This window comes from Aspergillus sydowii, assembly GCF_001890705.1.
Source record: "Aspergillus sydowii CBS 593.65 unplaced genomic scaffold ASPSYscaffold_17, whole genome shotgun sequence".
Lineage (NCBI taxonomy): Eukaryota > Fungi > Ascomycota > Eurotiomycetes > Eurotiales > Aspergillaceae > Aspergillus > Aspergillus sydowii.
Window position 1 is genome coordinate 63,268 of NW_024467875.1, and position 16,014 is coordinate 79,281.

General features: G+C 49.5%; 3 protein-coding genes across 3 annotated transcripts; all 3 read right to left on the minus strand.

The window, feature by feature from the left end:
• Positions 1-1,500: 1,500 nt before the first annotated feature.
• On the minus strand, positions 1,501-3,549 carry ASPSYDRAFT_51121 (uncharacterized protein). The gene has a single exon (XM_040848227.1). The coding sequence runs from the start codon at positions 3,077-3,079 to the stop codon at positions 1,889-1,891; it is 1,191 nt and encodes a 396-aa protein (XP_040696833.1). The 5' UTR covers positions 3,080-3,549; the 3' UTR covers positions 1,501-1,888.
• A 1,617-nt stretch (positions 3,550-5,166) lies between these two features.
• Positions 5,167-7,358, minus strand: ASPSYDRAFT_36593 (uncharacterized protein; the record flags this gene model as incomplete). Its single annotated transcript, XM_040845444.1, has 3 exons — positions 5,167-5,410; positions 5,469-7,055; positions 7,126-7,358. The coding sequence occupies 3 exons, from the start codon at positions 7,356-7,358 to the stop codon at positions 5,167-5,169; spliced, it is 2,064 nt and encodes a 687-aa protein (XP_040696834.1).
• Positions 7,359-10,067: 2,709 nt separating this feature from the next.
• ASPSYDRAFT_73108 (uncharacterized protein) lies at positions 10,068-13,859 on the minus strand (the record flags this gene model as incomplete). Its single annotated transcript, XM_040850692.1, has 3 exons — positions 10,068-13,582; positions 13,744-13,773; positions 13,794-13,859. 3 exons carry the CDS (start codon positions 13,857-13,859, stop codon positions 10,451-10,453), a joined length of 3,228 nt encoding a protein of 1,075 aa, XP_040696835.1. The 3' UTR covers positions 10,068-10,450.
• Positions 13,860-16,014: the final 2,155 nt, after the last annotated feature.

Sequence of the window (16,014 nt, forward strand, 5' to 3'; positions counted from 1 at the left end):
CAGACGAACGTGCTGAAGTGGGGCAAAGACAGATAGATAGAGCTGCCAGTAGGTGAAGGACAAGCAGCAGGATCCAGAAGATGTCGTTCTAGTGTTGAGACGTGTGGAGTCCTAGCTGGGAGAGGAAGATGACGACTCAAGGGCGCCGATTCCTTGGGCAGTGAACACCGTCCTATACTCCCTCACACTCTCTTAAGTCCAGATGCGGGTATATTTGGTACCCCGAAGTAGGTGCTCAGCCGCGCAAGAAGTCCAAGGGCCCGTCTCTGATCCCTTGTTAAAATGGCGATGATATAGGCATGGTATATTCACAGAGATCGAATTGGCGACGTGCGATGTATAACTTCTTTTTACCTCACCAAGCTGGAAGGTATGCTGAAACCATGCCCAAACTAAGCTGACTTTGCCCTTTTTTTTTTTTTTGCGTCAGTGGAAGGCTGGAAGCCGAAGAAGGTCATGGCGGGGGCCACTCCGACAACATACCTAAATGAAAAGTGACCAGGAGATCACTGCCAAAACGGACGAATGGCTTGGGAAAAGAACAAATAGAATGGCAAACGGCGGGCAACAGGCATGGGAGGACTTCAAAGCANGTGCTGAGAGGATGTTCATGTCAAGCCGGAAGAGAAAGGGCGAGGTGGAGAGCTCTGGGGGAGCTGGCTCCGACCCAATCACCACCACCAACGAGCCCACGTTGTATGCCCCGTGGTCGCGCTAAAGCTGCAGGCCCTGGATAACAATCCAACCAAAGCCGCCTCAATCGCAACGTGCGCTGCTCAAACAAGCCCCGATCTGTTGTTTGATGGGTTCTTGGCCGGGGTTCTCTCTCTTGGCTTGTTCCTGCTTCAAACAATCGGACTGATGCACTGATTCCTGAAGATGATGTCACCATCCGCACTCCCATCATGCAGACAAACTGAAATCAGCTCATCGTTGGATCTTCGCTGGATGCGGCGGTTAAGGCCATCCAAGACTGATACCTTACTAGCGAACTAGCCTCATGTGGATGTCTGGCCACTGATAGCTGGCTAATCTCGCCTTTGTTGAACTGGGCAATGAAGCTGTTATAAAAAGAAGAATAACTATAACTATATCCGTACCTGCTTCTCGACTACTCAACAAGGTACGGTAAGCACCCGGCCGGAGGACCTATATTCCCCCTCCAGCTCCTTTAGCTTCTTGAGCTATGACGTAGAAAACATAGGGCCAAAGTTGCACTTAGTAATGTATATATTCGACTTCCTAATACCTAAGATATACAGCTTTATTTACTGCCGACCCCGTGCAGGTCAGGAGCTGGGGGAGCCAACCCCCCAGGGCCAGACAATACATCTAGGCAATAGACTAGAACATCATTGACAGGAACCAAAAGAGAAAGGGAAATGGCTGATTTGATGGGTAACGAAAGCGGATATTGATACGCTCCTCGCATCGAGCCCAGCCGAAAGGGCAGTCGTCAAATGTACTGTTCAAATAAAAAAAAAAAAAAAAAAANAAAAAAAAAAAGAAAAGAAAAGAAAAAAAAAGAAAAGAAAAGAGAAAAACGCAGCATAGCAGATTTGACCAAGGTCGCGAAGGTAACGTATAGAATGAAAAGGGAACGGAAAATAAAAAGATCGCAATATCAATTGGTATCACATTCAAACGGGAGGGAGAAAAATAAAAATAAAAATAAAAATAAAAACCCGCACGAGCCAGGCAGGGATTGAGGCTCAGTATTCACTATCGTGAAATCAGCAAAACCCGAACGCCTGTTCAAAGTTGCGCCGAGCCATGGATTGGCCTCCCAGCCCTATCCAGTCCAAAGACGTGTCCGCACGATCAGTATTGGTATTTAGATCCTCCAGTATATATATATGAAATAAAAATCAGTCCTCTACATCTTTTTTCAGAAGTTTTGCGCGATTCCGGCGTTTCCTTGTCGCGGAAACACAGACGGCTTCTGAATCTGTGTGTTGCGGCGTGCCTGGACATCCCGGATCACTGGCTGGCCTCCATATGGATCGTTATACCCTCCGTATGGTTGCTGCGCATCACTATAATCGTAGTATGGGCCACCTGGATGTGCGGCAGACATATGGCTTTCCTCTGAAATATCCGAATGGTTTGCAGCAGAATATGCGGACGACGCATTGGATGGACCGCGATTAATATCGGCATTGCGCTGGTTAGAGGTAGCAGCGCCAGCAACAGGAGCAGCGCCCAGAATCCCATACGGTTCGGTCTCACCGATACCACCATGTCCTTCAGAATATTGAATGGTGCCATCGCTGGGGGTTGCGGCGTGTTGGTAGCCTGGCTGGCTTCCAGCCTCAGACATCGCTAGGCCAACGCCAGCACTGCTTGACAAATTCGTGGACGCTTTACGGCCAGCAGAAGTTGTTCCCCATCCACGATATCCTGAGTTATCGTCTGCACCGCCACCCATTACGGCGGGCAGTGTTGGGTCACCGTTCGGATTAAACCCGTACTCCTCAACTTCCTTTCTGCGCTCCTCTTCCGCTACTTTCTTTGCTTTGTGTCTCCTCCATAGCCAAAGCCCTAACAGGACAATGATAGCGACAGAGGCGACCGGGACCACAACTGCGACAGCTATCGTACCACCTGCCGACAGTCCGGAGCCACCACCATCTGTGTCTGTTGCTGAAGCAGTGGACGATGAGCCTATAGTTGAGGCCGCACCTCCATCTGTTATTGTGCTCGTAGTTGTGGAACCCGTTACAGTAACGACGGTTGTGGTTGTTCCTGGACTGGTCTCCTCAGTACTTGAAGTCGACTCCTCACTACTAGAGGTTGGCTCATCGGTAGTAGATGAAGTTGACTCGTCTGTGGTGGTAGTCGTCGAAGTGCTAGTAGGTGTAGGAGTCTCCTGAGTCGTCGAGGTACTCTCGGTTGTTTCCGTAGATGAGGTGCTTTCGGTACTGCTTGACGATGTCGGAGATTCCTCAGATGAAGTTGATGTTTCCGATGAAGAAGTCGGTTCAGACTCCGTGGGAGTCGGAGATGGCGTATTCTCGGTCGAGTCTGTATCAGAAGTTGTTGTGGCACTCGTTGGCGCTGGACCTGGGGTTGAAGGCATGATGTATGAACTTAATACCGGGTGACTCGTGATGCCCACCCGAGAGTTTTGCTCTGTTGTGAAATGACTCCCGGGTTCCTCGAAATTTTCTTTTATCGCAAATCGATTAGATTGGAATTCGGCGTTTGTGGTGAAAAGGTTCGAATGCAAATATCCAAACAGAAGTCAATTAATTGCCCGTGTAGATGTAGCCGAAGGCTTCCATCAACATTCAGGATTCGAAAGCCCGATCAGAAATAAATCAATAATATAACTAAATGGATAGTATGGGCAGAATGAAGGTCGACGATTGCTTTTTGTGAATGGCGGCAGGCGTCGTGCTGGTGCAAAGGGCAGCCTTGGCTAACGAGCCGTCAGGGGGGGACTTGACGGAGAAATCTCGACCCAGGCGCACCTATTAATGATAATCGAGCCTCACGCAAAGAAGGCGAATATTCTCATATTAGAAAGGATGGAAAGGCCAAAATATAGTGGCAGGCGAAGAATTGAAGGGACGGATCCGGAAAAAGAGATCAGGGAAAATAGAAGGGAGAGAGGACGAAGAGCGAGTGAGATGAGATTGAGATTGAGCGGGCGTCAAAGTGGAGTTGATTCCAAGAAAAGAACGGCGTCCCAAGCCTGTAATAACAGTGGGCCCAGGCACTGGAAGTCTGACTACTCCGTACTAGTTAGTACGTTGTTGCAGTATTCTTAGCAACAGCTCGTATTACCCAAGTCCCGGTGGTCAGAGGTTTTTAAACAGAAGACAAAACCAAAGAAAAACCAACTATTAAATTCCGCAGGCCGACCGCATTATGAATCTTAAAGTCCAGCGAGTTGGTCTGGGATTCCCCATTGAAACTGCGTCCAAACAGCCGCGCGCAGTAACTTGGCGTGCTGCGATCGGAAACCCCGGCTTTATAACAGTGGACCTGAGCAACCAGATCCCTAATAATTGCTTTGTTGATATTCCGAATGCGCATCAGGCTGTCCTGCAAATTAGCCCCCAAAGAACAGGTGGCGACGGATTCGATGAATTAAGCAGGAATAATGCCACTGAAGCTGGTTGCAGAGAGCTCCCATGTCTTACAACAACAAACGATTATGGATCCAATGATAGCCCAGAGCGGCGACGTTGGCTTGCCGGATTCGGGTTGGGCCCCCCTTTTCAATTCGGTTCAGTCGCCATGGATCCATGGATGTCGACATTCGTTGATCGTTATTGGATCATCAATACATAATCTCCTTGTTCGTTTGAGTGGGAAATACAGAGGAAATACTATGTTAGACGTACCACTTTAAACTTCTCTCCAATATCTTACTGCTCATTATAGTACCAGTTTTGCCAGGGTCGGGCTTGAAACCCAAAAATCGCCTCGAGCAAACCTTGTGGTGGACAGATTCCAGATCTTGTAATCTGTACCGAAGACTACGATTCCGTTCATAGGCCAGTATTCAGTGACCGGAATGCGTCCACGGTTCCGACTTGCACCAGCTGAGCCTGGAGTCTCCCTTCAGGTTCCATGGCCGAGCAGGGATTGACGAACTGGAGACCGGCGTGCAAGTGGCTGTGCTTCCTTCCATCGGCGGCCTCGTATCCCGTATTCCATTTATGCATATGAGCGCAATAACTACTTTAGCTCTATCATTTATGCCATCTCTTTATTTCCAACCAGACAATTATCCCGATTGCCATGTGAAATTTGAAAATTCCTGCCTATCACTGTAAAGATAATATGTTCAATTGCGATATCCTCACTTTGAGGGAAGGAAATCCCAAAGAATAACCAGGAGTACATTTTCAGGCAAAAGTACAAAAGGCTAAAACCCCCATAAAAAACGAGCCTGTTCTGACTTCGTACCAAAAAAATAAATCAAAAAAATAGCAATGACGTGCCGTTTATATCAGACTCCCAATAGCAGATATACACGAATAAAATGAAATATGAAAATGAACAACCAGCGTCTTGTATGCCATTTATGCAATGGGTGTGAATAAGTTACCAGTAACCCAGATTTCACAAGAGCAAACCAAACTCGATAGTCAGATCATAACATGGTAGGTGAACTCCAGAATACAGTGGGAAATCGTCATAAGGCCTCGATATTTATTGCCGCATATCCCATGTAGGACGAAGGTTCGACATCAAGTCATCCCTGGTACCAACAGTTTCGGGGGGCAGTCGGCTGACACGGTACGCACCAGTGCGGATATTATGCAAATGTGCTGCTGAGACCCCGGTTCGCGTGCTGCGGATGCTACCAGCATCGCTCGCGGTCTCCTGGGTCTTAAAACGAGGTGGGGGAGCAAAATCTAAATTATCAAAAGCGCCTGACTTTCGCAGTTGGTGTCTGGCAAAAGTATTAGTTTCGAACGTGATAAGCAACTATAGTTGAAAGGGAAACTCACGGGCTAGGCATAGGTGCCAGGTCGTCGAATACCGAAGCAAGAGGAGTGTGTGCTCGAACCATCGGGCTATACGGCCGTACTCCACCGAGAGGTGTCTCTGGGCGGCCGTCCTTTTGGTCCCTGAAGCTCGAACCCGGTGCAAAATCAATTGCTGTCATAATGGCATCGTCTTTCAGCAAATGTGGAGTTGGGAGAACGGTAAGAGGAGCTGGCGGAGGAGCTGGCTTGCGCGGCCCTCGAGCACCAGGAAAACGGGCCGAGGCCGATGAGAACGCACGCGGGCCTGGTGAGTAGAAGTGTTCACTATATCCACCGATCGAACCTGATGCCATATGGCGCGGCCCGCCTTGAAATTGGTGAGGTGCACGCGGTGGAGGAGTCATGGCACGACGGGTCACTGGTTCAGCGTACGGCGCTGGGAATGCGTCATAGTACTCGCCAGTCACAGGATCGTACACATATTCATCCTCATACGGATAGTATTCTGCTCCGTAGTCTTCGTAGTAAGTTTCTCGTTGGCCCGCTTTGCTTTCGTCGAAATACTCCTTGTAGAATGATCGAATACGATTAGCACGTTGCTCGGGATTATCAGCCGGGTCCTCTGGGGGCAAAGGGCGTAACCCCATTGTCAGACGGCGGGTATCACGACGAGGATCAAGACCCATGTTAGATTGTTGTGGCGGCTCCTCTGGTAACGGAGGCATCGGCACCTCATGGATAGGACCTGACTCTGCCTTCTCGACGTTTACTGCCGGAACCATTGGGTTGGACGCCCTTTCGTCTCCATAATCACTAGCGCCATCACTCGAGGGGAAGGAAATTCGAGGAGTGGGAACTGACGTATCGTGCAACGGAGCAGGGTCAGATCCGGTGTGGGCAGAAGGTGTATCTCGTAACGCAAAATCGAACTCGTGTTCGGGGCGAGAGTTCAACTGTGCTTGTGCACCTGCAGGGACATTGCCTTCTTTTGAACTCTCTGTCGCCGACTCATTGATTGGCGTCAAGCCTGGTACATGAACGGGACTAGGGCTCCTTGGCAAGTTTAATTCAAAACTCGGATCATGCACTTGGGGTTGGTTCCCTGAGCTGCGTGGACTGGGCTCGCTGGGTGCATTGTAGAGAGGTGGGGATGAGCGCGAGATCCTTTGAGCATTTCCTAGTAGCCCTTGGTTCATGTCGTCGCCATAGGGTTCTCTCCTTGTTGAGCCAGCAACACTCGCTGTGTCTTCATAGCCTCGTCGCTGGGATCGAATAGACTGCGTATCAGGTGAAAAGTACTGATGTGCACGTCGGTACTTATCATCATCCGTCAGAACTGAGCGGGGCAACGAATTCATGGAGTCCCTCGAGCCTCGCATATCAGGTGGCATCATATACGGGCTAGATCCAATATCAAGAGAAACACCTTTCATATGATTGATACGTGTACCATCCTTCTCACGCATTCCAGATTTACCGCCGCCAGATGGTAAATCGAGTCCAAAGTCAAGGGATTTGTGCTTGTCATTGGCATCTTCGTTCCGGAGTTTCTTTAGATTTCGCCGATGCAGAAAGTACAACACTATAATCGCACAGACAATTGGGATACTATATGCCGATTAGACACAGCGGATGGAGAAGATCGAGGAACAGTGGACGGGACATTGGGAGAACATACACGGCTCCTAGCACTACAGGCAGTACAGTATTGTTTGTCGTACTCGTGTTCTTCTCACATCGAGCAGAGTCATCTCCAGGTGCACACGTCTCGACCGACCCTGACTCCTCCGTAGGCATTGGCGCTCTTTTTACAATGTCCGGAACTTCCGGGATAACAATCGGCTCGAGAGGAGCAGAGTCGGTTTCCACGTATTGGCCATGGTGATGTAGGCGCTGATGATGCCGGTGCATGGTCGCCTAGCTTCTGGTAGCGCAGAAACCAGGGTTTAGCATTTAAGATGAAAGCCTGACAGTGGCTCGTGCGCGCCTCAGACAGTCAGTTTTCAAGCGACGAACGAGTTTCCAGGTGCCATGCAAATCCTTCGAAACGAAAGGATGGACTAGAAAAGTCAACCAAAAAACGAAACCGAGTTCGAGGCCGAGGTAATTTGGGCGTTTATCGAGAGTAAGGAGTGAACGGAACTACGAGTCCCCAGAGAACGAGTGGCGGCCAGCGGCCAGCGGCAGAGAGGAAAAGAGTGGCTAGATATCGAAAGATCGATATCCGGGAGTTCGAGAAAAGAGCGACGGGAAAAGGAAGGCAAGGTGGATGAGGAAGAAAAGAAAGAGGGTGGGTGAGAGAAGAGAGAAGCCTGGGTGAGTGAAACTGGAGCGAGCGACCAGGGCAGCGCCCCATTGGGGGACTAGTCGGGGATACTAGTACGACTCGGTAGTGGTCTAGATGGGTGATCCGTCTGTGTGAGGGGAGCAGAATGGGCTGTGAGTTGTTGGTGTTTAGCACTTGTGGGGGCCGTAGATTGTGCCTTTGCTCCTGTAAGGACGTGACGCGCCTTTTATCATGGCCTTCGTTTTCTGCTTTGATTGGATTTCAAGACAGGGTGAGCCACTGTTTTCGCTCCATCTATTCAGGGTTCGAAGCTTCTCTCATGCCGCCATGCAAAAAGGGTGAATGAACCCTTGGTTTGGCTTCTGTATTGGTTAACCCCTGAGCTGGTGACAGGGCCACCCATCGATAAATGAAGTACCGAGCAATAATAATGGAACAACCGGGTCCACTTCCCCTCTTATGCACCCAAGCCCTGAGCATCTCTGACGGTTTTTCTTGAGCAATTGGAAGATGATATTATCCACGAGCTACGCGAGACCTGGGTATGGCCAGCGGTCTGCGCCAGCTGAGTCCTTATTCTCTTCTGTAACATCCTTGTTCTTTTCCCCTCTGCCACAGCTGGGTCCCTTGACGCAGGAAGAAGCAAGGCGCTAAGGCCTCAGACTGGATCCCGTCCCCTGAAAGCCGAGTCCCATAAATGGTCTAGCGCCAGGAACCACCAAATCCTTCCATTCCTTCGATGATGGGGTGCCGCCACGCCCATCTGAACTGATCTTGTCATTCGTGATTCGACCATATCTCAGGGCTCCAAAGTCCAAAGGTTCCAGGTAATTAACCCATCCAACAATCTCCTCCGTACTCTACTCCATATATAGTATACCTTTCTATATATAACTTTCAATAATAATAAATTAGCGCGTAGATCAGATATTTTGACAAAGCAAGCAAAGCTTGGGGTGGAGTATTTAAATTTACCCTCGCAGAGATGCCTCAATCGTCGCATGTCTTGGCTCCTCCTCATTCTGATGCAACTCAATCAAACCTGAGACAGTAGCGCACTACACTTTTTGTTCAATAAGACTTGTCCCATGTTCTTGGCATGGACAAGCATAAAAAGGTTATATACTCACTCGTCAATAATACGGAGTACCTGACGGTCTGATATAGAAGGCTTGAAAACAGCTAGCTAGAGCCTGGACACCGGAGAACACCTCATTCTCGTCCTCGGTCCCACATCAAACCTCCACTTCAGGCAGTACGCTGGGCCACATTATCTTCCCGTAAAAGAGAATCTTCGACCTTACGACTAGAGAAATTCAAGACGGGCGTGCTATCGGTATCAAGAAGGCGCTGGTAGCTTCAAAAAGTCTCCCCGAGTCCGTCAAGACTATGCCCTCACCTCTCGGGGACTAGCGCGCCACATGTTTTTCAGCTGCACATGCTACCTCCTAAAGGATACCAGGCATCACGGGAGTTGCGTTTGAGTTAATGAAAAGGTACTCTCAAGCCATTACCCAGCATGGTTTCCATGTGGTGCCTATGGCAGGGTTGCTTAATAGTTACAGGTGTTCTAAACAGACAGTGTTAACAGTATACCATTCGCCCAAAGAAAAGACGCCAACTAGCATTTAGCCGTCGGTAAATACTGCTTCTATGCTAACAAGTTTCTATCTAGCTGCTGTTTCCCGGGGCCATTTATATTAGTCCGACAAAGGAGCAACTCCCCGCCGAATATACCAACGTTGCGAAGTCCCATGACGATGATCATAGCCCTGCGTTTGGAGTGGTAGACTGGCGGCTTTTTATTACAGCGTTGAACCTATTTGGGATACTGAAAGGGTCCTGATTCTTTCCTTTCCTTATGAGGTTGAATTTCTTATAACATAACTGGTTAGTTGGTTATCAGTTATTTATAATGCGTTGGCTCATCAGAGATACGCTTTTTCTATTTGACCTTTCGCCAAATTATGCGAGAAGTGGCTGCTGCCCGTTCGAAATACGATACCTATTTGAAAGCCCGGCCATTATAGTGGATATTTATCGTCGAGGACATAATTGTTTTCTGTGTTGTCGCCTTGAATAACAGTCATCACACATAAGGTGGCCTCAGGACCAACTGCCCTTAGTTAATTGCAAGCCCGACAATGAATACGGAAATTAGAATTGGAAGCAGTAGTTCTTGTGGTTTGAAGCATTGAGGCACATGAGCAATGTGTGCAGTCCTCTCAGTTTATTTCTTTTTAATCTTGCTTTATCATTCACCATTAAACCTTGGCATCCGTTACATCCATCATACACCTGTTTAAAGTAAAAAAAAAAAAACAAAAAAAAAAAAAAAAGAGTGATAACACCAACACTACAAGATAATCACAAGAACCTCCCAAGGTACACAAGATAGAATCACGGTGGGATGAAGAATATACACCAACATGATCAATTGTACAAAAAAGAAAAATGGGTTTTGCAAGTAGGATGGAGAGACACAGAAAAGAGCCCCCACACCATTGCAAGGCGAATCAAAACTGAAATATAAAAAATGTGAAAGGGACTGATCGATAAGAAATCGGCGAAAGGAAGGCGCTTTTATTAGGTATTGTCGGTCATGTCGTCCCATATGCTCGGATGAGTCATTAAACTTTTGGAGGTTGTACAATTAGACACTGAGAGAAAGGGTATAAAGCTGGTATCAAGTGAAACGTGAGAAAGTTCAAACGTTTCAACTAATGCAGGACGTTTCAAACTTCGAAAAACCATCATGAGAATGATTTTCGAATATGCGACTGAACGGTGGATGTGAGGGACGTGTGTTTTCTTCGAAACCATTAGGGACTCCTTCTGCCTTTCGAACCACTTCTTTTAGCGCACGAGTCACAACGCCAGCACGAACGACAAGATCGCGGAGAGACTGCGTATCGAAGGGAAGCTTCTTCGACCGTGGAAACTGAGAGCTATTGGTGGGGTCGTGGGATAAACGCTGTTGATAGATCAGATCCAGGACCGAGTTTGCTTTGTTGGAAGGCACCGTCTTCTCTGGACATGGAGATGTAGTCGGACGCGTGCCTGGGTTTTCTGAAATGGAAACCCTCCAAGAATCTCCACTGACACGCTTCCAAGGGTCGTTCGATTGGGACGATTCCCCCTCAGACTCATCGAAGCTGAAAGTCAGCGAAGGAGACCTGGGCGGCGGTTGGTTGTTATCATCATCGTCGATTGTTGCTAGATCGACAATCCCCTCTGCCTCTTTCCAGAGTTCGTTTGATGGGCCCCGAACAATGTCCAAAAAGCTGGCTTGATGCCGTAATCGCTTTAGCTCTTCAACCAACAAAGTTAACTCCTGAACCTGTCCGAACTGCCCATGAAGACTAGCTTGACGTTCCATAATCGCCTGCGGTACTATGACGTTCCGCTGACTAGCATTATTTCTTGGGTTAGTGTTTCCGTTCAGGGAACTTTCATCTTTGTCCTTGTCCCTGTCCTCGAACTCGAACTCGAAGTCACTGTCCCAGTCTTCACTGACCCCCTTACTGCCTAAGCCCCAGGTTCCAAATTTGCCCGACGGCTGCCTTGGCTCACTGGATACCATGGGCTCTCTAGCAACAGGGACGCTCTGGCTGCGATAATGAAGCGTGCTGGGTTGTTTCCGTCCGGATGCACGACTACCACGCATACCAGGCCCATGTTTCCCGTGGACTGTTCGTGGACGTCCGTCAGGCCCGGTGCCCTCGCGATCAGGTTTTGATTGCTCAGACCAGTCGAAGATATTCATCCGCAGAGATGTATCGTGAGCTTCTTCAGTGACCCCATTCAATCCGTGCTCAACAGTTTCTCTTAACGGAATGTGGTTACCCATAATTCCTTGAGTGATCGAAGTGCATTGTCCGCAATCTTGGTCGCTGGTGTTATCCGGAGCCAGAACATCAAATTTTGCGAGTGCCAGAGAAGTGCGGATAGTTTTATCTCCAGGCAGCGAAGCTATTATGCTTCGGGAATCATCATCGTCGCTCAAGTCAGATGGAAACAATATTTCGCTGTCTCCTTCAGGAGTGTCCACAAGATTTTGAGCCGCTGGTGTCAAAATGGAGACCCCAGGCGCTTCTTCTCCCGCGTTTTGCCCCACAATGGAATCGAGGTGTCGGTTTTCTGGAGGGATGACAGAGTTGGCTGAGACGATACCGTTTGATCCCGTGGGTAGCCCATCATTGGTTCCTGAAGGTAGTGTCCGGTCGAAGATCGTTTCTATTCGCGGGGACTGGAAACAAGTGCTGTCGGTCGTTATATGAGTGCGAATAGAGTCAAACGCGGTATCGCTCATGAAGTCAGTTTCGTCTTCATCGCCAGAAGTAAAGACCCGAGTGTCATCAGAGCCCATGACAGTTGACGCTGGGTCAGAAGCGGCAATTGAATGGCGCTTAGGACGTCGACGAACAGAATCGTATAACGAAGACAAAGCTGATCCGTCTGTTGAGCCACGATGTCCGTTGTCGCGATAACGATGCTGACCTAGATCATTGGTGCACTCTTTGTGATATGGTGAGAGGACTTTGGATTGTGACCCCATAATTCCCGAAGTGAACAAAGCCGGAAGTCTACCATTTGACGTCGTTGATGGCCGCCTGAAGACACTCGGATCTGTAATGTTACGCCTCCCGGGTGCTCGGGGCGACGACATCCAAATAGCTCCTTCCACATTTGCTAAATTTGGCAGAGGGGTCGACACCGCTCTCCTTTTGGGCCCAGTGAACGAGCCATTGCGGAAAACCCTAACGTCTAACGGAGCCGGGACCTCCGTAGGGGATTTTGGACAGGTTTCTTCAGATGATGGGTTAAATGTCTGCTTTTCTGCTTCTGTTGGATGTGCCTCTACCTGCTGTGGAGGATCATCCGCAACAAAAGGATTGCGAAACTCAACGGGTGGAGTCACGGCAGGTGGTTTTGATAAGGCTTCTGATGCGACCTCCTTCTTGATGATAGAGGTCGCGAGAAGAAGGGCCGGGGAGACATCGGATTGCGGAAGGATTCTTCGCACGGCCTGTTCTTTAGGTTTTGTTGACGTTGAAAACCTACGGTCGAGTCGCTCGGGCGGTGCGTCGGAGCTTGCGGTAATGAAGGGTTGCCAGGGCTCGATTTTTGGGGGTGGATTGCCGGAACTGGGCTCGACTAGAGGACTAAGTGCTAAACTGGGTTCGAAGCTCAAGCTGTGAGTCGGCCTGTGCTTGAAGGTTTCGGATCGTTGATAACTTGTTGCTGGCCGGCGGAGCCCACTAGGTATTAGAGGCGAAGATACGGCGTGGGCAAATAAAGGTTTGCCGTTTGAATGATTAGACTTCGGCCGTTTGACGAGTTTGTTGGGCGTTCTGCGTTGGCTGGAAAGACGAGAGGGGGTTGGGCTTGCTGGTTCCGGAAAAGATAGAGAATCCGGGCTCTGGAGAGAGAAACGCTTCTCTGGCTGGAATGATAGTCGCCGTATCCAAGAGGAAGACGGTCGTCGGCCATGTGAAGAGGCCGGTGGATTTTCTTCAGACCGTACTGGGGGGATCGTCAAGGTTTGACCACGACGCCGTAGCCTTACGCCTGCAAACGATGTTTTTCTGGGTGGTGCATTGCTATTCCCAGCGTGTTCTGTGCAGAGTGCTGCATTTTCTTGTGTTTCCGAGAAGTCAGCAGCTGTCGGAGACAGTAACTGTGGCGTCGCAAACGTTTCTGATGGTCTCGCGGCGGACGAAGGTGTGGTATTCGAGACCAGCAAGGGCGCGTGTTGTATACGGGTCCGTTCTAGAGATTGGGTTTGTTCGACGCGACCGAGCGCAAAGCCGGTGGCTGCAATGCCGACAGTGCTGACCGCACAGAGCTGAAATTCGAATTAGCTACTCTAGAATGCAAGGATAGAAGGGGAAGCAAATTGAGGCTTGTGAGTCTGCAGCAGTGCGAAGAGTGCAACAATTGGAGGCGGGGAAGGAGGGCGGAGATCTATGTGTTTGGGGAGACAAATTAGAAAACTAATCGACTCACCGTTGATACATGTTCCATTCTCAGAAAAGGCTGAGACCAGTATCAAGTACCATGAGGCTTAAATTAGGGACATCGATAGGAGGTGGAGGGTGGAGGAGTTGACATCCCATCTGCATTGTCATGCACGAGCAAGTTCAGGTGGCTGGACACATGGAGAAAGACAGGAGTATTTGGTTGATGGGGCTGGCGACGAGCCTTCTCGAACCGAAACAACAAGACCAGTGGCAACTCCAAGATTGTTATCGCCGGATTTTTAATCAATATCGAATACCCTGACTGTTACGAAACTCGAGGCGTGTGCGAAACCGGCGTGTTTTTGGGATGAGGGGAAAAGATTGAGCGCTCAGCTTGGTTGGTTGGAGCTTGGAGAGGCGAAAGGAATGGAAGAAGCTCCGAAAAGAATGTCGGGTACGAGAAGGAATGAGAGGGGACAGATGACACCAAATGACACCGACAGGGTCGGAAAGAGATCGCTGGCGGCCTTTCTGACCTTTTGTGCCGGCGAGCGAAAGGGAAGAGGAGGAAAGAAACCGAGTTGAAGGTGTCAGCTGGAGATCAGAGGGAAAAGGAACTGAGAAGCGGAATAAGCATAGAAGTAATATCAAATCAACAAAGCCGCAGGGTGGGACTCGGCGGCCATGAATGATGTCCAGTTGTCTGCTTCAGAAGAAAGGAACACTGACTAGAGGAATGGAGCACCGAGCACGCGAGGAGTTCCAGTTTCCACCCCCAGCCAGAGTCTAGAGGACTCGATCTCGGTGATACCGGCCTTGATCGAAGCCTCACAGGAGCGAGATGAGATTGTCCAGGAGCGCACGATTCGCGTGCCAGATTATTGGCAAACGAGGCGCCTGTTTTGGTATCTAAGCAATCTGTAGAGTATCGAGATTCTAAGAGCTGTCCTATAACTATAACTGAAGATATTGCTGATTGCTATCCTATCGATTAAACTCTGCTTGTGACTACACGAGAGATGCGATCGGTCGACGCTCGACACCCGGGCCGCAGACTTGACTGACTGCCTGCCGAGAAAGTACCACTATTTCCTCAACCCGGGCAGCAAATTAACCAAGTTGACCGTCCAAGCAGGGCAATCCCTGACAGTGACAGCACATCCTCCTTTGGTGGGCGGACCACTTTTCACGGCTCGATACTCGATAGTCAATGTAAACAAACAATCCCCTTCAACAAACAACTAGGTAGACGAAGATCACCCTTGTTCGACGGGCTAAATTAATTAAGCTAGGACTCAAAAATAAAATGTGACTGCTCGTTTCTCCTGCGTGACTGCGTCGAGCCGCCCATGCTTTGGAGACTGGGCCTTGGGGACTTAGCGTGCACGATGCTGTTGCGACGTCTCCATAATCCGACGGATGGGGAAACGAGAGGGATTTCTTGCCAAACTGGAGAGAAAGTGAAACCAGGGCGCGGCAGGGATTGTTGAGCTCACCTGTTCTTCCTTGACATCCCTTGCCGTCCATTGGCCCAGAGCATCACTATCGCCGGCTAGGCGGAAGAGGTGATCGTCGAGGTTGTTGAGTATTGGCTATAATTGATCCTCTTGTCCATCGCGACTGACGCCAGTTGTGCAGGCAAACAACGAGTGTTTTCACGACAGCCATCCCCCTGCCCGACTATTCACGGCTCTGCACATGTCCTCCAGACGCGATCGGATCGTCACATCATTGACTTTCTGCTCCTCGTCATCGTCGCGATTATTATGGGGCAAGGGCGGGATATTTCCAAGGAGTTGAGCGACTCGGCGGAACGATCTCCACTTCACTCGATCGCGCTCTGACTTGGCTGGCTGAACCTGTCCACTGTTCCAGCCGAAAAACCAGATCTCGCATATGGACGATCGCATCCAGGAACGGGTTTTCATTTCCGTGGATTCTGCTTGTGTGGTTAGAGCAAGGAACATAGCGGGAGGTTTCCAAGGTTCGGTGTGGTCTTCTCGAAACTCTGTTCACCCAGCATATCACTCAAGGTCAAGGAACGCTGGAGCTTCGTCGCCTCGGCAAAACGAAAGACGCATCCTCAAGACCCGCTTGAGTCCGTGACAAGTGACAACCTTCTTGAACCATACGGTTTAGTCTACGTTTCTTTCGGAAGACGTCTGCGATTTTGGCGCGAGTTGATTGCCAGCTGCCGGAACAACAGTGAACAGCCTCTGGGGCGCCCACTAATTCTATCTATTCCGTAGTGAAACACGGAGGACCTCAACCAACTCAGGACTTTCATGAACCTAATATTGTCTGGGGATGCGACATG

Coding starts and splice junctions, on each gene's coding strand:
- ASPSYDRAFT_51121 (XM_040848227.1), bottom strand. CDS start 3,079: ATGCCTTCAACCCCAGGTCCAGCGCCAACGAGTGCCACAACAACTTCT.